Source organism: Lycium ferocissimum, chromosome 4 (genome assembly GCF_029784015.1).
Source record: "Lycium ferocissimum isolate CSIRO_LF1 chromosome 4, AGI_CSIRO_Lferr_CH_V1, whole genome shotgun sequence".
In the NCBI taxonomy this organism is placed as follows: Eukaryota; Viridiplantae; Streptophyta; class Magnoliopsida; order Solanales; family Solanaceae; genus Lycium; species Lycium ferocissimum.
In genome coordinates, this window is record NC_081345.1 from 23,412,763 (window position 1) to 23,431,467 (window position 18,705).

An 18,705-nucleotide genomic window follows, 5' to 3' on the forward strand; every position below is an offset into this window, starting at 1 on the left:
TACAAGGGATCGCTAGTGAGATAATCATTTAACATTATATTTCACTCAACCTTTATAAGTTCAAATTCCATGACAAATTTATTCAGTGTCATTTCAAACTGCAGAAATGCTCGAGATTGAACAACCATGATTCAAAACTTTTGAATTTTTTCCTATAATTTGAACTACAATTGTAACTCTAGAAAATGTCCAAACTCCATCATATTGTGCTAGACTAGAATTTCACTAATCAAAATTTTGTGTTTTAGCTACAAATATTCTTGTGCAAGCACTATTTTCGCATGACTATTTCTCGATAAATTTGCAAACCCTCTAAAATTTAAAAGCAATACACGACAATCTGAAAATTTTCAATCTTATCAAAAAATAAAGGAAAAGAATTATGTACTAAAAGTATAATTGTTTCCAACGATACTTAAAAAAAAAAAAAAAATTGAATTGCAGTCTTTTTGTTTGTTTGTCCTTCAATTTTGTTTTGTTTTGTTCTGTTCTGTTTATTTGACTTTTATTTATGGCGTGGCATTCGAACTTGTTGCAAGTCTGAACTCAGCTGCTGCCTAATGTCATGCCTGAGTGGCGTTACCAGAAGATGAAATCTGTCACCTGGCAATCATCTCCCAAATTCCCCTTAAACCCTTCTCTAATCTCTCTCCCCTCTAACTATAGATCAACTCTCAATTAACTTGTTCCTATTCTATTTCTTTCCCTCGATCTCTTCCAAATAAAGTTACCTTCATAATCAATTAACCCCTCTATACTTATATTCCTTTTCTAACAGTCAATTCTTTAATTTCTTCCAACTCTTTGATCTAATTCCCCTGACTTCAGCTGAATCATCTGTTTTCTGTTAATAAATTGAGTTTGCAGATTTTGTGTGTGTTAAATTATATTGTGTGAGATGAAATCGAAAATAAAATGGGCAGCATTAGGGGGATTTGTGTTATCATTTGTTTCATTGCTGGTTCATTTGTTCCTTGCAAAGTCCAGTTCTGATCTTGTACAATACACCGCTATTACCGTTTTTACTGAGGATTTAACTCCTACTTTATCCTCCAGAAAGGTAAAAAAAACCAGTTTCTGTTTTGTCTACTGTTTCTAGTGCTTTATGTAATGCTGCATCTATTATATTGATTTATTTGTTTGCCCTGTGCTTATGTTTTTGATAAAAAAGTTGATGATTTTATTGAAAAGCCCTGTATATGTGACATATAACCATGCAGTGAATTTTATAAGATTCTCTACAAACAGCACCATTAACCAGAATTTCAATTGTGTTTTCAAAAAGTATATACTACAACAATAACAACAGCATACCCAGTGTAGTCCCACAAGTTTGGTCTGGGGAGGGTAGGATGTACACAGATGTTACCCCTACTTTTGTGGAATAGAGAGGCTGTTTCCCTCGGCTCGATAATAAAAGAATTTGAAGCAAAACAACAAGTATATTGTTATATACTAAAAAGATAGGGAACTTTATTATATATTGATTCTAGTACTAATCCAAATATCTATTGTTTTTGATAAGGAATATTAATTGATTAGGAATGTACTTCTCATGGCTAATCCCAAGTAGTAATGGCAGAGACTTTTCTCTACAAGGCGATAGGATATGAGATTGACCTCTTAGGATAATAAAGCAGGATTCTTTCTTCCTCGTTGACGAACAAAGACTCAACTTTCCAAAAAACAACAAAATAGGGCCTGGTTTCTGATGATTTTTACACACTTTGGGTCATAATCCAAATATCGATTGTTTCGTTGTTTAATGGTATATACATCTTTTGACAATACAATACTACATCTTTTTAGGTTAATTTCATCACACTATGCTTGTATTTATATTTTCATGTTGAAAACTTTGATTAGGGTCCTGGATTTCGCAAGTTGTGGGGAAATGTGAAGTCATTGGAACCCTTGCACCCTTATCCAAATCCAAGAAGTACATATCCTGGTAATCCTGGCAATTCTTTTAGTTATTTACAATTCTTTTACTCACAGGATGCTGACTGGATTATGTATTTGATATTTTCTTCTTATGAATCCCTCTTTTGTGCTCTTCTTTAACTTTACTTGCACATATATAATGATGAATTGCAAAGTTGAAAACACAATGAATATAATGCAATATAATGTGTTATGTATAAAGCAAGAAAATGAAGGTATTGGAGAGATTAGCTTATGGCATCTGATGATGGTAATGGAGCAGCGGTAGTTTCCTCAGGAAGCATTTTTGAAAAAAGAAAGCTACTCCCTCCATTATTTGACAAAGTGATGGTATTTGATCGGGCATGGAGTCTAAGGAAGAAGTAAAGGCTTTTGACACGTAAGCAAGTTGTATAACATACCATAAGTACTCTTAGTACCTTGTAGTCTACAACGTGCAATGTCAATTCTTATAAGAGCATGCCTTTAAAGTAAAGTGGGAATGTTTCCAAATATAGAAAGATATAACTCTTTGTGGAACTAATAGGAAATGAAAGAGTACCATATAGAATGGAATGGAGGGAGTACCGTATTTTACTAAAAAGTTTAATGTGCTGTTGCTTTTGCTTTCTGGATTATGTAAGCAGACAGTTTAGACATGGCAGTTATGGTCTACACTTCTAGTTACTTATTTTAAGGTTGGAGATTCTGGGCTTGCCTATGTCTAAATTGAAATTGACTCACCGCCGTCGCCATTTTATAGTTAACTGTATTTTGTTTCAACAACAATGTTAAGTACCTCCATCATCGGTTGAAACTGATTCTTCCTTTTCACCTTTTCTGTGACGGTTTCAGTGGCAGTTGATCAAAACAATGGCTTCATCTATGCAAAAATTTCTGGTAGTTTTGAGAAGATCAGTAACTCGGTATGCTCATTATATTGTTAAAAGGACTTCTACCTTGTTGCACCAAATTGTTCGGTAAAGAGTTCCTAACAGGTTACCCTTTTCTAATAGATTGTTGATCTGGTCGCCATATCGAGGCTTCTGAATGCCACCCTTGTAATCCCAGAGATCCAAGAAAGTGCTCGTTCAAAAGGCATCAGGTCCTGATTAATTTGCTTAATAGATAAGGAGGGGTTTTATGATGCTTTATTGAAATTTCTGAATTTTAAATTATATATAAACTCTGCAGTTCCAAGTTCAAGAGTTTTTCATACCTCTATAATGAGGATCAGTTTATAGCAGCCTTAGCAAATGATGTCACCATTGTGAAGAGTCTTCCACCTATATTGAGGGAGGCTAGGAGGCGGAAAGAGTACCAACATTTCAAGCCCAAAAGTTCTGCTTCTCTAAAATTTTATACTTCTGAAGTATTACCTAGATTGAAGAAAGGAAAGGTTATCGGATTAATATTGACAGATGGAGGATGTCTTCAGGTATGATTAATTCCCTTCTATTTTGTTTTGCAAGCCATAGCAATCTTAGATGTGTATTAAATTGTATTTAGTAGTTGTAAGATATTTGGATCCTTTTTCAAATCATAGCATAAATTGTACATTTATAAGCTTGAAGACACGGAAATTTTCAAAATTAAGGGAACACAACATCGACTTGTATATGTAATATTTTGTACAGACTTAATGTAATGAAAATACCACTTTTCATATTATTAACATTACAAACAATAGATTATTCCACATTCATTTACGACTAATAAAAGCAATGATTACGCACTGATAAAAGCTTAAACACTACTAAATATCTAACTATATTAACTATATTTGATGCTATGGAGATTTTCTTTAAAAAGAAGTGCACTACTGGGTTGGTGTTAGATGGGTGTCCAACTGGTACGCCGATTGACTTTGACCATATCTTGAATATGCTGCTAAAGATTTTATGACTGTGCTCCCTAACTTTTGGCAAGAGCGACCAACTTTTAGAGGGAGTTGCTTGTTGAGTGCTTGAAGACGAGCTCAGGAAGTCAGGATGATTCTTGTCTTTTTTATATATTTAATCATAAAAGAAAGAACATAGAAAATGGATATAGAGCCCGTTTGGATTGGCTTATAAGTTGGCTTATAAGCTGTTTTCAGCTTTTTTGAGTGTTTGGCTGGCCAGCTTAAAGTCATTTTGTGCTTAAAATAAACTCAAAAAAATAATTGGACCCATTTAACTTAGTTTATCTAAAGCAGCTTATAAGCTGAAAACAGCTTATAAGCCAAAAAAAATAAGTTGGACTACCCCAACTTATTTTTTTCAGCTTATAAGCTGCAAACAGCTTTAAGCTATAAGCCAATCCAAACGGGCTCATAGTGAGGAGGAATATAACTGTTAGTGTGGAGGGTCTGGAGAGAGAAACTTTGTCTTCTATCTAGTCACAAGACATCAACAAACACTCTCCGAAACTGATCCTAGTCATTTCCCAACTTTCTCTCAGAAAGTCATCTTCTCTCTTCTTTTCAATCTCATCTTACATAGATCATAGAATTATTTTTATCATTTGACACACCCATCTATAACTGGGTATTGCCAACATATCATACCCTTGACACACCCATTTATAACCGGGTATTTCTAACATCTCTGTTAAGCACCTATGTTTTTAAATCATCCTTATTCGCTAAGGTAGATATTTGGTTTGCAAAGTAACTCAAGCCTAATTTACAATTCTAACTCCATTGCAGAATGATCAATTGTCTGGTGTAGCAAATTATGCGATATTTCTGTTATTTTGTCATTAGTAACCCTATTGCTTGTGCTAGGGATGAACAATATCATCCACATTGGAAACTCAGGTCATCAATGTGGCTTTTGATCTGGGTTTGGTAGTCAATGGGCAATACAAGCTCATGCATCCCTTTGGCATTTGAGGGGACACATTTTCCCTCTTTAATATGTAATATTATCTCGGATCATGGATTGTTTCCTTACATCGTTCAAAAAGTACTCCCTCTGTCCTATTTATGTGAAGACTTTTGATTGGACACAAAATTTAAGAAATTAAAGGAAATTTGACTTGTGAGCCAAATATAATAATATATGCAAAGTACCAAAATTATCTTTAAACTTGTACCACAATTATCCTTTTGATGAGTGGTGTTGGGAGTTCTATATGTCGTTTCATTCTTCTTTTCTTATAAAAGAATGAACATTTATTTCAAGTGGGTTCCAACAAGTAATATCATTAAGGGTATGGTGATAGTAAAATCGAAAAGTTTCCAGAAAAAGAGAGGTGTCATTCTTTTTAGGACAAATGTCCCGTATTTCTGTCTAATCTCTGCAACAAGCCAACAACTACTACTAGGTCTCAGTTAGAATAAGTTGGGGTCGGTTACATGAATTCTCACTGACCATCTTTCTCCGTTTAAGTTCATCTAAGGCCAATAATGTGCAAAACAAAAATAAAATAAGAAGTATTAGAACATCAGTAGTCTCTGTAGGCATAAAAATTTCTGCTAGAGCTAAACAATCCCTAGAAAGCATAGGGGAGCTAAAGTAAACATATAAACATACTAACATGACCAAAGATATTTCTTACTAATAGTATCACCTATATAGATCTTTTTTTTCTATTGCGCTCTATCTTTAGCTAAGTTTGCATGGATTACAAGAGTTTTAGGTTTACCTCATTCGCTTGACACCTCACTCATCATCTTTACATCTACAGACAAGTGCATCTGCAGGTCAGCGCAAGACATGACCAAACCATCTCAAGCAACCTCTCATTTTATCCTTAATGTGTGCTACCGTGAATGTGGTCATTTTTAATCTTGTATGACTGCACATCCATCTAAGCATCTGCATCTTTGCCATTATCATTTGGGTTAGTTGCCCAACAACATCTGCATTTTTGCCATTATCATTTGAATTAGTTGCCCAACATTGAATCGCGTGACCTCTGATTTAAGAATATTTCGGGTTTAATTTTCTTGAGAGGAGAGTTTAACATGCCATTGATATTTTTCCCCTGTTTACTATTTACGTGCCTAATGCTTAGTTTGTCTTGGTGTACGATGAGCATCTAATCAAGTTCAAATTCTTCTCAGTCTATCCTTCCCCCTAGCATGGCTGAGTATCAGAGGCTTAGATGTCGTGTAGCATTTCATGCCCTTCAGTTTCGCCCAGAAATTGAAGCTCTTGGAAAGCTCATGGTGGAAAGGTAAGGCATTGAAAACTTTTGTACTCTATATTCGCCGTCTTAATTGTTATCATCTTAGCACTTCATGTTTTTTGACATAAAATTGTTTTTATCTGGGAATTTGTAGCTAATGTTGACTTAAAGAGTGTGTTCTGTGTAATTTTTTTTCCCTTTAATTATCATGATGTCCAGTAAGAGCCTGTTTGGATGGGCTTAAAAAAAGCAGCTTATAAGCTGGTAACAACTTATATGCTGCTTTAGATAAGCTAAGCCAAATGGGCCCAATTAATTTTTTGGACTTATTTTAAGCACAAAATGGCTTTAAGCTGGCCAGCCAAACACTCAAAAAAAGCTGAAAACAGCTTATAGGTAACTTAGAAGCCAATCCAAACGGGCTCTAAGATGAATCTTATGGATATGCTTGCTTAGATCTAAGTTGCACTAAGGGTTGACATATGCAATGTTTTTGAAAGCAACAAAGTTAAGAAAAATGACAACACTATGAAAGTTTTAGTGAAATGCGAGCACAACTTGAGACTGCTTTGGTCTAATAGTAAGAGCAGAACACGTAACGTGTTTTAGTGCATATCACGGATTTGAAACCTGCTGCAGACGGATGCCTGGTATTTTAGTGGAGAAGGATAGAGGGGCGGACCCTTTCTTCATAGAGTTTTGAACCATGAGCCTCTGGCCCTCTGGGATTCTCGGTTATTCGGAAAAAAAGTTTATCGTAATACAAAAGAACCTAATATATGATTTGGTACTTATAGCATCAAAATGAAATTAAAACTTCTAATTTCGCAAACAAGAATGATAATATTTGTTCAATTCCTCAACTTTAAGATCATTTAACGTAATTTCAAGGTGGCCACAGAAAGACAACTTTCATTAATTGATTCTCAAGTTGCAGATGAGCAACCATAAAATGGATAACTTTAAGTGAAAATCGATGGGGGCCTTATAATTGACAACCGTACAATGGAATGAGTGTGCAATCTTCAATTTCATATTTAATTCCTTTCATAACTTAATTGTATTTACAGAGCAGAAGAGGGAAGCAAATACGAAGCCTCGAATCAAAAGTACAGAAGAAAATGACTACATACTAGAAGAAAAAGAAAGAGTCATTGTTTGAGATGAAAAAGGGACGTGAATTAAATGAAGCTGAGTAACGGTAGCATTAGTCTATTAGAAGAAGATGGGTCACAAACTCGAGAAGAAAAATAAGATAATGATGACAAATAGGATGCTGAAGCTCCACATGGACTGGAGCTCTATTACTTAACATTGAAAAAGATCCTTAACTTTTACACACTCCCCCCCCCCCCCCCCCCCCCCACACACACACACACACACACACACCCCCCCCTCTCTTTTTCATATTCTAAAATCAGAGTGACTGCCCGTGTTAGGACCACTTTGTGCCATTGAAGTATGCGTTTCACAGGAGGCTATAACCATTTGCTTCACATCACTCTGTCGCTTTGAACAATGGGCCGATACTTACAATAACACTAATCTAACTGACACTGCAAAGGTTGAAGCAGAGGCGTATCCAGGATTTCAAGAATATGGGTGCACCATTATTTATTTATAAAGTAAAAAGGGATTAAATAAAAGTGCCACTTATTAATTGTAAAAAGCAGTGTAGGCAATAGGGATCGAACTCCAAAAATATTTGGCAAAGGTGCACTGCTTACCAATGAACTGAAGTGCTCACTTGAGCTTGGGTTCACCCTTACTAATTTAAGTACTGAATTAGAAAAATAATAATGACATACATGGATTAGGGAGGGGAGGATGGGTGCATGTGAACCCACCCCTCCATGTTCATACGCCCCTGGGTTGAAGAGATTATTCTATTCAATAATCGACGAAGTGATGACCTTTAGTAACACTAGTCATACTAACACTGCGAAGGCTGAAGTCGTTATAATAATTACTGGACAAATATGTTTGGGGAATGTGTGGACTTATTTGATGGGATCATACAGGTCTGTTACATAAATAAGTTGTTGTACGGTGTGGAATTCAATTCTCACAGCAGACAACCTGAGGAGGAGGAAGGATTGTTGTGAGTTCACTTGCAGGTGCAAAGAAGACGGAGAAGGGGCAAATCACTTACTGTTGCATATGCTTGCCAAACACAGCACAAGTGACAAAGGAGAGGTTTTTCCTTGTGTAGTAGATGCTATTTCTGCAGTTCAGAAGAGGAAACAGTTGAACATCTTTTCTTGCATTGCAGATTTTCAAGGCAATGTAGGGAACTTTTCTTTAGCATAATGGGCATATCTATGGTGTTACCAGAGAAAATTAGTAGCTTGTTGGTAGTGTGGCAATCTCAGGAGGTTAAAAAGAGCTTTAAACCAATACAGAGAACTATTCCCAATTGCATAACGTGGATCTTATGGATGGAAAGAAACAAGGCGTGCTTTGATGGGAAGAAGCTACAGATTTCTAAAGTACAAAACAAATGCATTAAAAATCTGTACTTTTGGTGTAATAGCAGTACTGTAGATAGGATGGAGAAGTATTCGGATTTTTTACACTTGCTAGAAGATAATATGTAGTATGGATGAAGGAGTTTGCTGCTAGGTCCTGTACTTTCTTCTGTACCAACTTGGTACTTTATTAATAAAATCTCTACTTACCAAAAAAAGGGTAAAAGTGACTTCACAGTATGGGAAGTGGTATTCTCCATAAGATATCGATTGGGTTCCATGGTGTAGTGTGTTACTGTTTTGGAGAATAAGGAAATACAGTGACTGAGAGGAAAGCTGTGTGGAAAGCTAGCCCATTATGCATTTTTTGAACAATTTGGTATGAAACGAATAGGAGTTTGGTTCAACGGTATAAAGAAGAGCTCAAGAAATATGAAATTATATATTCTTTTAATTTGAGGAAAGAATATCTTTCGTATAGATAGTTAGATAGGTTTGACAGAACATCAAGTCTAACCTACATACTCACATTATTCATACTTTTGACACCCTTTATGTTTTGATGATGTGCTCTTTGATTTAACAAAGGACAAATATGTATGGTACTGGTTAAAGAAATAGCTAAACACGTTAGTTCAATTTAGTGACAACTTTCTGGTTTAATACAATTACGGAGTACTACTTTACCAGTAAAAAAGAAATAGATACTTCCATATGGACTAGGCAGACAGATCCCTATAAGATCCTTAACGTTGATGATGTGCTCAGTGAACTCTTGCTATAAGATCCTTAACAGTGATGGAGACAACACATGTTGGCCTTTGAAGCAATTGTGGAAGTCGAAAGCTCCCTACAAAGTCTTTTGTTTTATGTGGATTAGCATTGCACAATGCCTGCCTCAACCAAGGCAACCTACAGAGGAGAGGGTTGTCTATTCGTAGCAGATGCTTCATTTTTATGTGCAATAGTGAGGAGGAAAGTGGCAGCCTTGTTTTTTACTATGCAAAGTAGCAAGACAGATCAGGTAGCTGTTTTTTCAACTTTCAGGGTCTCTTTTGTCATGCGTTATTCAGTAAAGGATCTTTGAGCCAGTTGTGGTGTTAGGGGAGTGTGTAAATCAAGTGAGGAAATTTTTGAATACAGTGCCTGCATGTGTGTGTTGGGTAATATGGAAGGAAAGGAATGCAAGATGCTTAGAAGGGATAATAGAGGCTATACAGAAGACTAAGTACATTTGCTTATGGTTTTTGGCTTTTTGGTGTAGTCTACAGGATGTTGAAGATGAAAATAGTAGGCTTGACTTTATAGACTCACTACAGAAGTAGGATTTATATAGGTGGAATCTTCTCTCTTTGTAGAGAATGGGTCAAATTTGTATTTCCCTGGCATTAACTTAGTGCCAGATTCTGATACACTCCATTATTACTCTACCAGTCCAGAAATAAGAAACATGTTAGTTCAATGATTTATGACATAATCTTTACTCGTCTATGTTCAGAAGCAGCTGTCCATAGTTTGTTTCATGTGAGATCCTTCATTAGATTGGTAGTTGCTGATGTCTTTTGCAGTTGAGTTCTGCTCGGGTTGCTCAAAATTTACATACTTAGACTCAAATAAACGCATTTTTTCATTTGCTCTTTGGTGCAACATGGTGGATATACATGAAGTGGGTACTATTATAGACTTTCCCGATCATTACACGTGCAGTAAATGAACGGAGTATTTGTATATTTCTCTAATACAAATTTCCAGCACTTGGTGCTGGACACTGAACAAAATGAAATTACGTATCAAATGGAAGTTTGTGTGATCAACTTCTTGCCTCGTTCTTTTCCCTTTCGTTTTTTCTTCAGGTGCGCGGAGAGTTTTATATCTCTTGTAAACAGATGATAAAAATATTTATTCCTCTCTGCAGATTACGAGCTTCAGGCCAACCTTACCTTGCCTATCATCCTGGGCTTAAGAGAGATGCCCTAGCCTATCATGGTTGTGCTGAAATATTTCAGGTTCCTCACTTCTCCTTTATTAATATACTCTCTTAATCTGATCACTGTGTAGGAACTTGGACTGTCTAATCAGAACATCTCTGTTGGAAAATCGATTAATTTGGTAAATTCTGGTGACTTATTCTGGAAATTAGCATGAAAAAGCTATATTAGTCTTCGAATTTTGGTGTGGGTATCAATGCTGAGAACAGGGGATGATACATGACAAAGCTAGGTTATTTGGCTCACATATGAAAATAGAAGTTGGCGTAAGTATCATGTGCTTTTTCTTATCTAGTACCTAGTATCAACTCTAGCTTGTATTCTTGAATTCCCTTCTGTAGCTTTCAATCTTGGCAAATGCAAGAATTGTGCATTAGGGTCTGATGGGAATATAAAAGAGAAAAGGAGCAAGAAAAAATAAGAAGGGCAAAGAAAGAGGCATTTCAGCAGTGCGAAGCAAGGGAGAGTATTGCTGCAGTTAATCTGTTGAGTCTATCCGGTCTGATAAACCTAATGATGCCTTTTCCTCATTTAAGAACAACTGATATCATGACATATGTAACCTATTGCTTTCTGTTGGTGTAGGATGTTCACACAGAACTTATACAATACAGGAGGGCTCAGATGATTAAACAAGGAATTATCAGTGAAGAACTTAGTGTTGACTCACATGCTCGGAAGAGAAATGGGTCGTGCCCTCTCATGCCAGAAGAGGTACTTTTTGAATTCTCTTCAAATCTTTGAAGAAAGTTTATTTGTCTAGCTCGAAGTACAATTTTTGTAAGTAGCTTTATACAATATGCTACATCTAGAGCTACCTTTTGATGCAGACACTTCTTAGATAGCATCCATGCAGTGCACTTTGTTACTTCTCATAGTTTAATCTCCAGTTTAGACTTCTCTAAAGACAAAGGGTCTGCATATCCCTAAGCTCTAGATTCTTTTCTCACAACTGGGAAGAGATTGCGGGTTCCTTATTAGCTTGCGAATTGATGTTGAGAGATCAAGGCATTGTAAAGATCAATACAGTTTGTTATGATGCGTCATAAAAGACGTCTTCCAGCTACAAGGAGAAGAAAATATAGTGGATAGTGGATACACAATCAATGGGCGATGAAGTAGCAATCATGCAAAAATAGCAATTTAACAATAAGACTAATACGTAATAAACAATATCATCAGGGATTTTTATACTTAAATATACCTATTTGATTCTATACTTATTATCATCATTTTTTTCGTAATATTAATTGGTTTTTCGTTTCGCAAATGGGCATGTAACTTTGTGGGTTTAGATACAATGATTCTAGATCTTATCTTATTTAGGGACGAGAGGTGTGGGTGTGGAAGGTGGGCTGATTTTGGGAGGCTTTAAGAGCATCATAGAGAAACTGCTTTCGTCAGAGTAACACTTTAGAAGAAAAGGAACCGAGATAAAGAAAAGCTGATCTGCAGGTTACCAAAAAACACCTTTATCTTATATCCGAGGAATCCCCGAGGGCCAGTAACGTATGGTTCGAAACTTGGTGGATAATGGGCCCGCTCCTCTACCCTTCTCCACCTGAATTCCAAGACTTTGTCTGTGGTAGGGTTAGCAAAGAACACCTTTGTCAAGAGATTACCTCACCGATTGACCTGATGTTCTTTATTGCTTTCTGCTCCTGTTTTCTTTCCAGAAAAATCCTTAAAGAGGAAATCATCGTGTATATTGTAACTGTTAGTCTAGAAAGAGAAAAAAGGAAAAGGAAAACAAGGGAAATTTGAGACAAAGTAGATATCGTGTTCATGTTATGGTTACAACTCTTTAATCCTCAACAACAATAACAACAACATACCCAGTTGGATCCCACAACGTGAGGTCTGGGGAGGGTAAAGTGTACGCAGACCTTACCCCCACCTTGGAAGGTAGGGAGGCTGTTTCCGAAAGACCCTCGGCTCAAAAGAAACTCTTTAATCCTCCTATTCTGTAATTACAGACTCAGGATAATTGTGAATATGTATGGTTGTCCTCATTCATTTCTTAATTCTTTATACATTCTTGCAAAATTTAGGTTGGCCTTCTGCTTCGAGCCATGGGTTATCCACCTAGAACAAGAATATACCTAGCAGGTTCTGAAACCTTTGGCGGACAACGGGTTATGATTCCTTTACGCGCCATGTACACCAATTTAGTTGATCGTACCTCTTTGTGCAGCAAAAAAGAGCTAGCCAATTTAGTTGGCCCAGAAACCCCCCTTACTCCTGATCCTGATCAGCTTTTAACAGTAAAAAGTGCAAATCAATTAAAAGAAGAATGGGACAAGGCTGGGCCCCGCCCAAGGCCTCTACCACCTCCTCCTGGTCGACCCATTTATCGACATGAAAAAGAAGGCTGGTATGGGTGGATTGCAGAGAAAGATATGGAACCGGAACCTTCTCCCAATGATCAGAGGGAGCAAGCACACCGACTGCTATGGGATGCTCTTGATTACATAGTCTCAGTGGACGCTGAAGTTTTTTTCCCTGGTTTTGACAATGATGGTAATGGGCCTGATTTTGCGAGCTTGGTGATGGGACACCGACTTTATGAGATGGCATCTGCAAGAACATTTCGGCCTAACAGGTAAACTAACAGAACACCTGGTCCTTTCTTTGTTTGGTGGTCATCCATTTTGTTTTATTTTACCATTAGTTTCTAAAATGTATCTTGTATATGCAGGAAACATCTTGCAGAGCTCTTTAATAATACCATCGATCATCTCTATTATCCACCTCGTAATTGGACCGTCGCTGTTAGAGAACATCTCAACAAAAGCCTGGCAGAAGAGGGCCTTCTGAATGGATCTGATCTATCAAAAACGAAGTTCTTCCTCTCTAACCCTATTCCAGAATGCTCATGTTCAACTGTCAAGGCTACTGATATTGTGCATTCAGGAAAGAACAACAATCTTCATCTGTTGTTTGAAGGGCAGGACGAGTGCCCCAAATGGATGCAACAACTAAAAACTCAAGAGACTAATGCTGAAGAAGTTGACTCTCAAGAAGATGAGACTGATTTGGATGGGCAGTCAGAATCCGAAGGATACAATGGAACTGATGCAATTCCATCCCTGGAACAGGACGAGGAAATGGATCCTGATGATTAGGATTAGATGTACATATCTAGCCTTCGTATTCTTGATCATTTCCCTCTATGCCACCGGCGTCTAGCCCCACTCCGGAAATATTTTCTCAGAGAGTTAAACTTCACTGCAGCATGTTGCTTTTGGAACGTCTGGATGAACTCCCAATTTTTTGGGGGCCAAATTACCTGCACAGACAGTTCTTCAAACGTGTTTCATGAAGTCTTCTTAGAGTTCGTTGCTTGGCATGTGGATTCCGTTGGTCTCTTCGGTAGAACTCTTCCTCTTTCTCTCCTACATGACGGACAAGTTCTTCCATCTTCTACAGGTATAGAGCATACAAAAGATGTCTAAAATTTCTAGTACTCTGTGACTGCACAAAGCAAAAGTGACACAGTGAAGCCATATATAGTTAAACAATTATTCTTTGATTTTCGTTTCACCTCTCAAATATTTTTCAATAGATGTCCGAACCTTTTGGTTATAGAAGAGCTCCGAAATCTAACTAGCTTTCAGTATATTGAAATTCGTCTCTTGAGCAGTAAAGACCTAGTACGAGATCTAGTAGTGGAGGACCTACGGAATAATGCTCAATGTATAAAGCTATGATGCCAATGCCATTAGCTGAAATTTCTTGAAGCTACTCGCATATTGCAAGTCCGTTGGCCTTGTGTGACGACTGTAGAGTGCTTCTAGCGTCCTTCTTCAAGCTCTCGTCTAATGCTCTCGCTTGGACAATCGTTCTGAAAAGAAAGTACCCCTTTCTGAAAGTTATATGGCTAAACGATACGTACCGAGATATAACGATTACTTCTCAAAAATGTGCTGAGACTTGTTGGCTGCTGCTTAGAATTTGTGTAGCATTATGAATATGTTGGGAATTTACTCGCTCCGGCCCTTTTAAGTGTCTTTCTCGTCTTTTTTAAAATAGTCCAAAATAAGTGTCATTTTCAAAAATTAAGAAATCATTATTCTTCTTTTTCCAACTTATCCTTGCTACAAAAAATTGTGTGAATTAACTTATTCAAAAAGGTCTTTCAACGAACTTTTACATTTTCTAGGAGAATTTTAGCATATTAAAGAGGAAAAATAGAGGACAATGTAGTCAAATGAACACTTTAATTAGTACAATTAATTGAATTTCTTGATGGATATGTTACTCCAAAAAGAAACTTAATAAGGAACGGCATGAGTATTTTTTTTGGGATTTATACTTTATAGAAACTGTAAAGATGGAAATCATGGTGTTAGTAAAACAGTACAACCACAGTACAACCATCTCGGAGAAACAGATTGAGGATTGCCTCAAGAGTTGTTTATCTCCATAGTGAACTTTAATTACTACGCCCATTATCTATACACATCAAAGGTCATAATAGATCAGACTAGAGGTGCTGCATAAAGAAATCAAAAGTCTCCTGCTTCGAATCATCAATTTGGCTGAGAGGATATTGCAGATCATAAAATACTAAAACTACAATTATAAGAGATACTAGGAACCTTAAACTAATAAAAGGAGTTTCAATATGTGTGTCCACCAAAACGTCTGTGCCTTCGCTGAAACGAAAGTATGGCTTCCTTCAGTTCTTCTTCACCAAAGTCAGGAAAGAGCTTCTTTGTAAAGTACAATTCAGAGTAAGCGAGCTGCCACAATAAGAAGTTACTAATTCTCTGTTCTCCACCAGTCCTTATTAGTAAATAAGGTTTGGGAAGCTTGGCACACTTAGTAAAGAGTTTTTGCTCGAATAAGTTGTTGTCGATATCCTCTAATTGTAGGATGCCATCCTTCACTTTACTGGCAATGCTCCTAGTTGCTTGTAACATATCATAATGTCCTCCATAGTTTAGTGCCATCATAAGATGAAGTCCTTCGTTGGATTTAGTGGCCTTCTCTGTTAACTCTATGCTTTTCTGTAACGTTATGGGAAGTCTAGGTCTATCTCCAATAACAGACACTCGTAGACCGAACCTGTTGATCATTTAAAGTAATGAGAAAATTGAAAATCAGTTCGAGTTTAAGCTTTCCTCATAATTGGTCGAATCGCTTCAAATTTATTCATAGAAGGACTATTTCTTTCTTGAAATTTTCAGTCCATGTATTATCATTACGTGTTCTTCCTCTCGTGGGTGTTAGTGGGTTTTCTCAAAACTCCCATAATTTTCTTTTAATGTATCTTTTAAGGTAAACCACTGGGATTATTGCCAAAATCCAGTTACTCACTTTCGTTCATTCTTAAATTCTTCGCAATTTTTAAGTCTTTCTTGAAGAAAGTTTTAATGGTTCTTTGTGATCCTAGTTGTTGTTTGTCTTTCTACGTTGCAGTGCATGACCATCTTATTTAAAAGCTAATCTGATAGAAAAAACATACTTCAATTATATTATATATGTCTCAACACGCCCCTCATGTATTTGGCGTGATTCTTTTTTCTTTTCCGTGAGCGTACGTGAAAATTCTTTATTTTGATAATGACGCAATGAGAATCAAACCCAAGACAGCTGCCTGCCCTAACACCATATTAAAGTGTATGGCCATCTCACATAAAAACTTAAGTTATTAGAGAGAACAACCTTTAATTGTATTATGCCTCAAAAAACACACACACGCACACACTCTTAATATACCAAACAAATTACCTCATAAATTCTTCAAAGAACTCTTCGAAGAGTTGCATCAGGAAATCAACCTCCTCCTGCGAAATAAAATTGTCATGCTTGAACAACGCAAAAAGATGATTATTCAAAATCATATAAATACAAGGTAGTACAACAACAAAGGTGAAATTTGAAAAACCGACACCATTAAATTGCAAATGAAGGATAAATCATGCTTGAGTTGTTATAATTAACTACAAAACAATTATCTTTATGACAACATACTTCTACATAAACATGTAAAGTTACTTATGTAACAGAACACGCACCTTGGAACGATTCCAGTTTTCAGTAGAGAAAGCAAAAGCAGTAAGCACTTGTATTCCTAGTTTGGAAGAAACATTACAAATATTCTTTAAATTAGGCGCAAGAAATTTGTGACCTTTTAGTACAGGTAAGCCTCTAGCCTTAGTCCATCGCCTACTCCCATCCATTGTTATAGCTACATGTTTAGGGATAAGCTCTGGATGAATTATTTGGACACGACGATCATCATCATGTAAAGCTTTTCCACACTCAATGAGTTTGAAATCTTGCGTAAATGGCCATGCACAGATACTGATGATGGAAGTCCCAAATTAGAGCTTTTGGATATTGGGAGGAGTTGGGCATGGCCACCTAACAAGTAGCTCATTTGCTATTTTAGTAGTAAAGCAAAGCTAAAACAAGTACCGATCTCTCTTTTTTTGGTTAAGTGATAAAGAAAACTAATCTACGTGTGTTTAAATAATAGGGCTGTGAGTTACTGTAGAACACATCGCACCAACTCCGATACATCTGATTTTGGGTTCGCTAAGCTCCTTGCTAATTGTTAAAAGTATAATCTTGTTAGTTCGAATTTATGTGACATATTTGAATTAGGTGGTTAAAAGTAACTGGTAAACATTACATACTGTGAAATACTTTTAGGTGCTGAAATTAATTTACTAAAGAAATAGTAGTTCTCTTTGTCCAATATTAGTTGTCATGTTTCGAATGTCGAGAGTCAATTTGACTAATTTTGAAATTAAATTGGCTTGGATTAATTTATATTTTAAATTTACAATTTAGATATTAAAAAATTACCAGCAAAGTACTATGAGTTATAATTTTTCTCATATCAATATATCTTGAAATGCTGGTCAAAATTAATCTTATTTGACTCTCGAAAAACTGGAACATGCATGACAAGTATTATGAGACAGAGGGGCTATATGTTTGGATAGAAGTACAAACCGATAATAAAATGTTCCCATGTTTAGTAAAAAATTATTGGTAAGTAGTACTCTTTCGGTTAAAATAACTTTCATTCTTCTCCCGTCATCATTGGCAATGGCATGAAATGTTTTATCAAATATTTACTTACACAGTTAGGTGTTATGGCGAAAACCCATTACAATTATATTTAAACTAGTAAATTTACCCGCGCTTTGCGCGATCGTGAAACTTCTTCTAAATACATGCAATCGAAAAAATTGAAAGCAACAAATATATGCCAGACATACATATGATTTTTTTTTTTTGGTTGAAAAAGCAATATGTAAAAGAAAAAAAGCAAATGAAAATTAAATCCACATAGAAGCATCTCATATGGTTTCTGTAAGTTCATAATAATAAGAGTTCTCAAGGAATATTCCTCTCAATTGGGAAGAACATGACTCAGTTAACTCCGACAATCTCTAGTTACTGACTCTGTATAAATAACTTGCAATTTTGAAGAAAAGAATGAATTAAATTAATGTAATTTTTTTAAGGTAAATAACTTGATGCAGCGGTTAAGTGCATTCCAGCGAAATACCAAAACAAAGGAAAAGACTCCATTTACAGAAACTACACTTATTGAAAGTTGTTTAATTTTGCTACTTCTCTGCTCTTGAAACAGTTACTACAATACTTTGAGCGTGAACAAACTCTAAGAGAAAATAGAATAAATACTTTGCAAGGAAGGAAAACAAATCAACTTGGTCAAGTCAAATAGATAGTCAGGACCAAAACCTTACAAATCCAATCTAAAATGAAAATACTCGAGAGCAATGGCAATATCACTTTTCAGCTCCGATTCTTTTCCAACCTGTACATACCTTCGAACCGAAGTTGGGAACAACAAAAGTACCAAATAACGACACCCTGAAAAAAGGAAAGATAAGTAAATAATAAAAATTAAATAGACCTTTATGGAGCTCTTCTTTAACATTATACATTGAAGATGATCTCATGTGGTATGCCTTATCGATGATCTATTTGTCGATGCAAACAAAAATGAACTTGTGCCACAATTTGATGAATCAAGAGTTTTAAGTGAAGGTATAACTCAAATTGGAAATGAACCTAACCTTTTTTGTTGTTCTTCTCACGTAAGCAATTTGCCACAATATGATGAAAGTGAGGGACAAGATAAGTTGAGTGAAAAAATTCAAGGGAATTTGAGAGAGGATGAATCTTGTTCATATGACAATCCACTAACTCTTTCTTGTTTT

The 18,705-nt window shown here is 36.1% G+C and overlaps 1 protein-coding gene and 1 pseudogene across 1 annotated transcript; one reads left to right on the forward strand and one right to left on the reverse strand.

The window, feature by feature from the left end:
• Positions 1 to 855: 855 nt before the first annotated feature.
• Positions 856 to 14,239, forward strand: LOC132051863 (protein EMBRYO SAC DEVELOPMENT ARREST 30). The gene is made up of 10 exons (XM_059443115.1): positions 856 to 1,060; positions 1,867 to 1,951; positions 2,779 to 2,849; positions 2,940 to 3,028; positions 3,118 to 3,361; positions 5,975 to 6,087; positions 10,423 to 10,513; positions 11,081 to 11,209; positions 12,547 to 13,097; positions 13,194 to 14,239. The coding sequence occupies exons 1-10, from the start codon at positions 899 to 901 to the stop codon at positions 13,618 to 13,620; spliced, it is 1,962 nt and encodes a 653-aa protein (XP_059299098.1). The 5' UTR covers positions 856 to 898; the 3' UTR covers positions 13,621 to 14,239.
• Positions 14,240 to 14,990: 751 nt separating this feature from the next.
• Positions 14,991 to 16,883, reverse strand: LOC132053844 ((2Z,6Z)-farnesyl diphosphate synthase CPT6, chloroplastic-like; annotated as a pseudogene).
• Between the last annotated feature and the right edge of the window lie 1,822 nt (positions 16,884 to 18,705).

What these genes read in the sequence shown, in the direction of transcription:
- LOC132051863 (XM_059443115.1), top strand. Translation starts at nt 899, where the DNA reads ATGAAATCGAAAATAAAATGGGCAGCATTAGGGGGATTTGTGTTATCA. An exon ending in CTACTTTATCCTCCAGAAAG is followed by an intron (nt 1,061 to 1,866) that starts GTAAAAAAAACC and finishes AACTTTGATTAG; the next exon opens with GGTCCTGGATTTCGCAAGTT. An exon ending in GGAAAGCTCATGGTGGAAAG is followed by an intron (nt 6,088 to 10,422) that starts GTAAGGCATTGA and finishes TCCTCTCTGCAG; the next exon opens with ATTACGAGCTTCAGGCCAAC.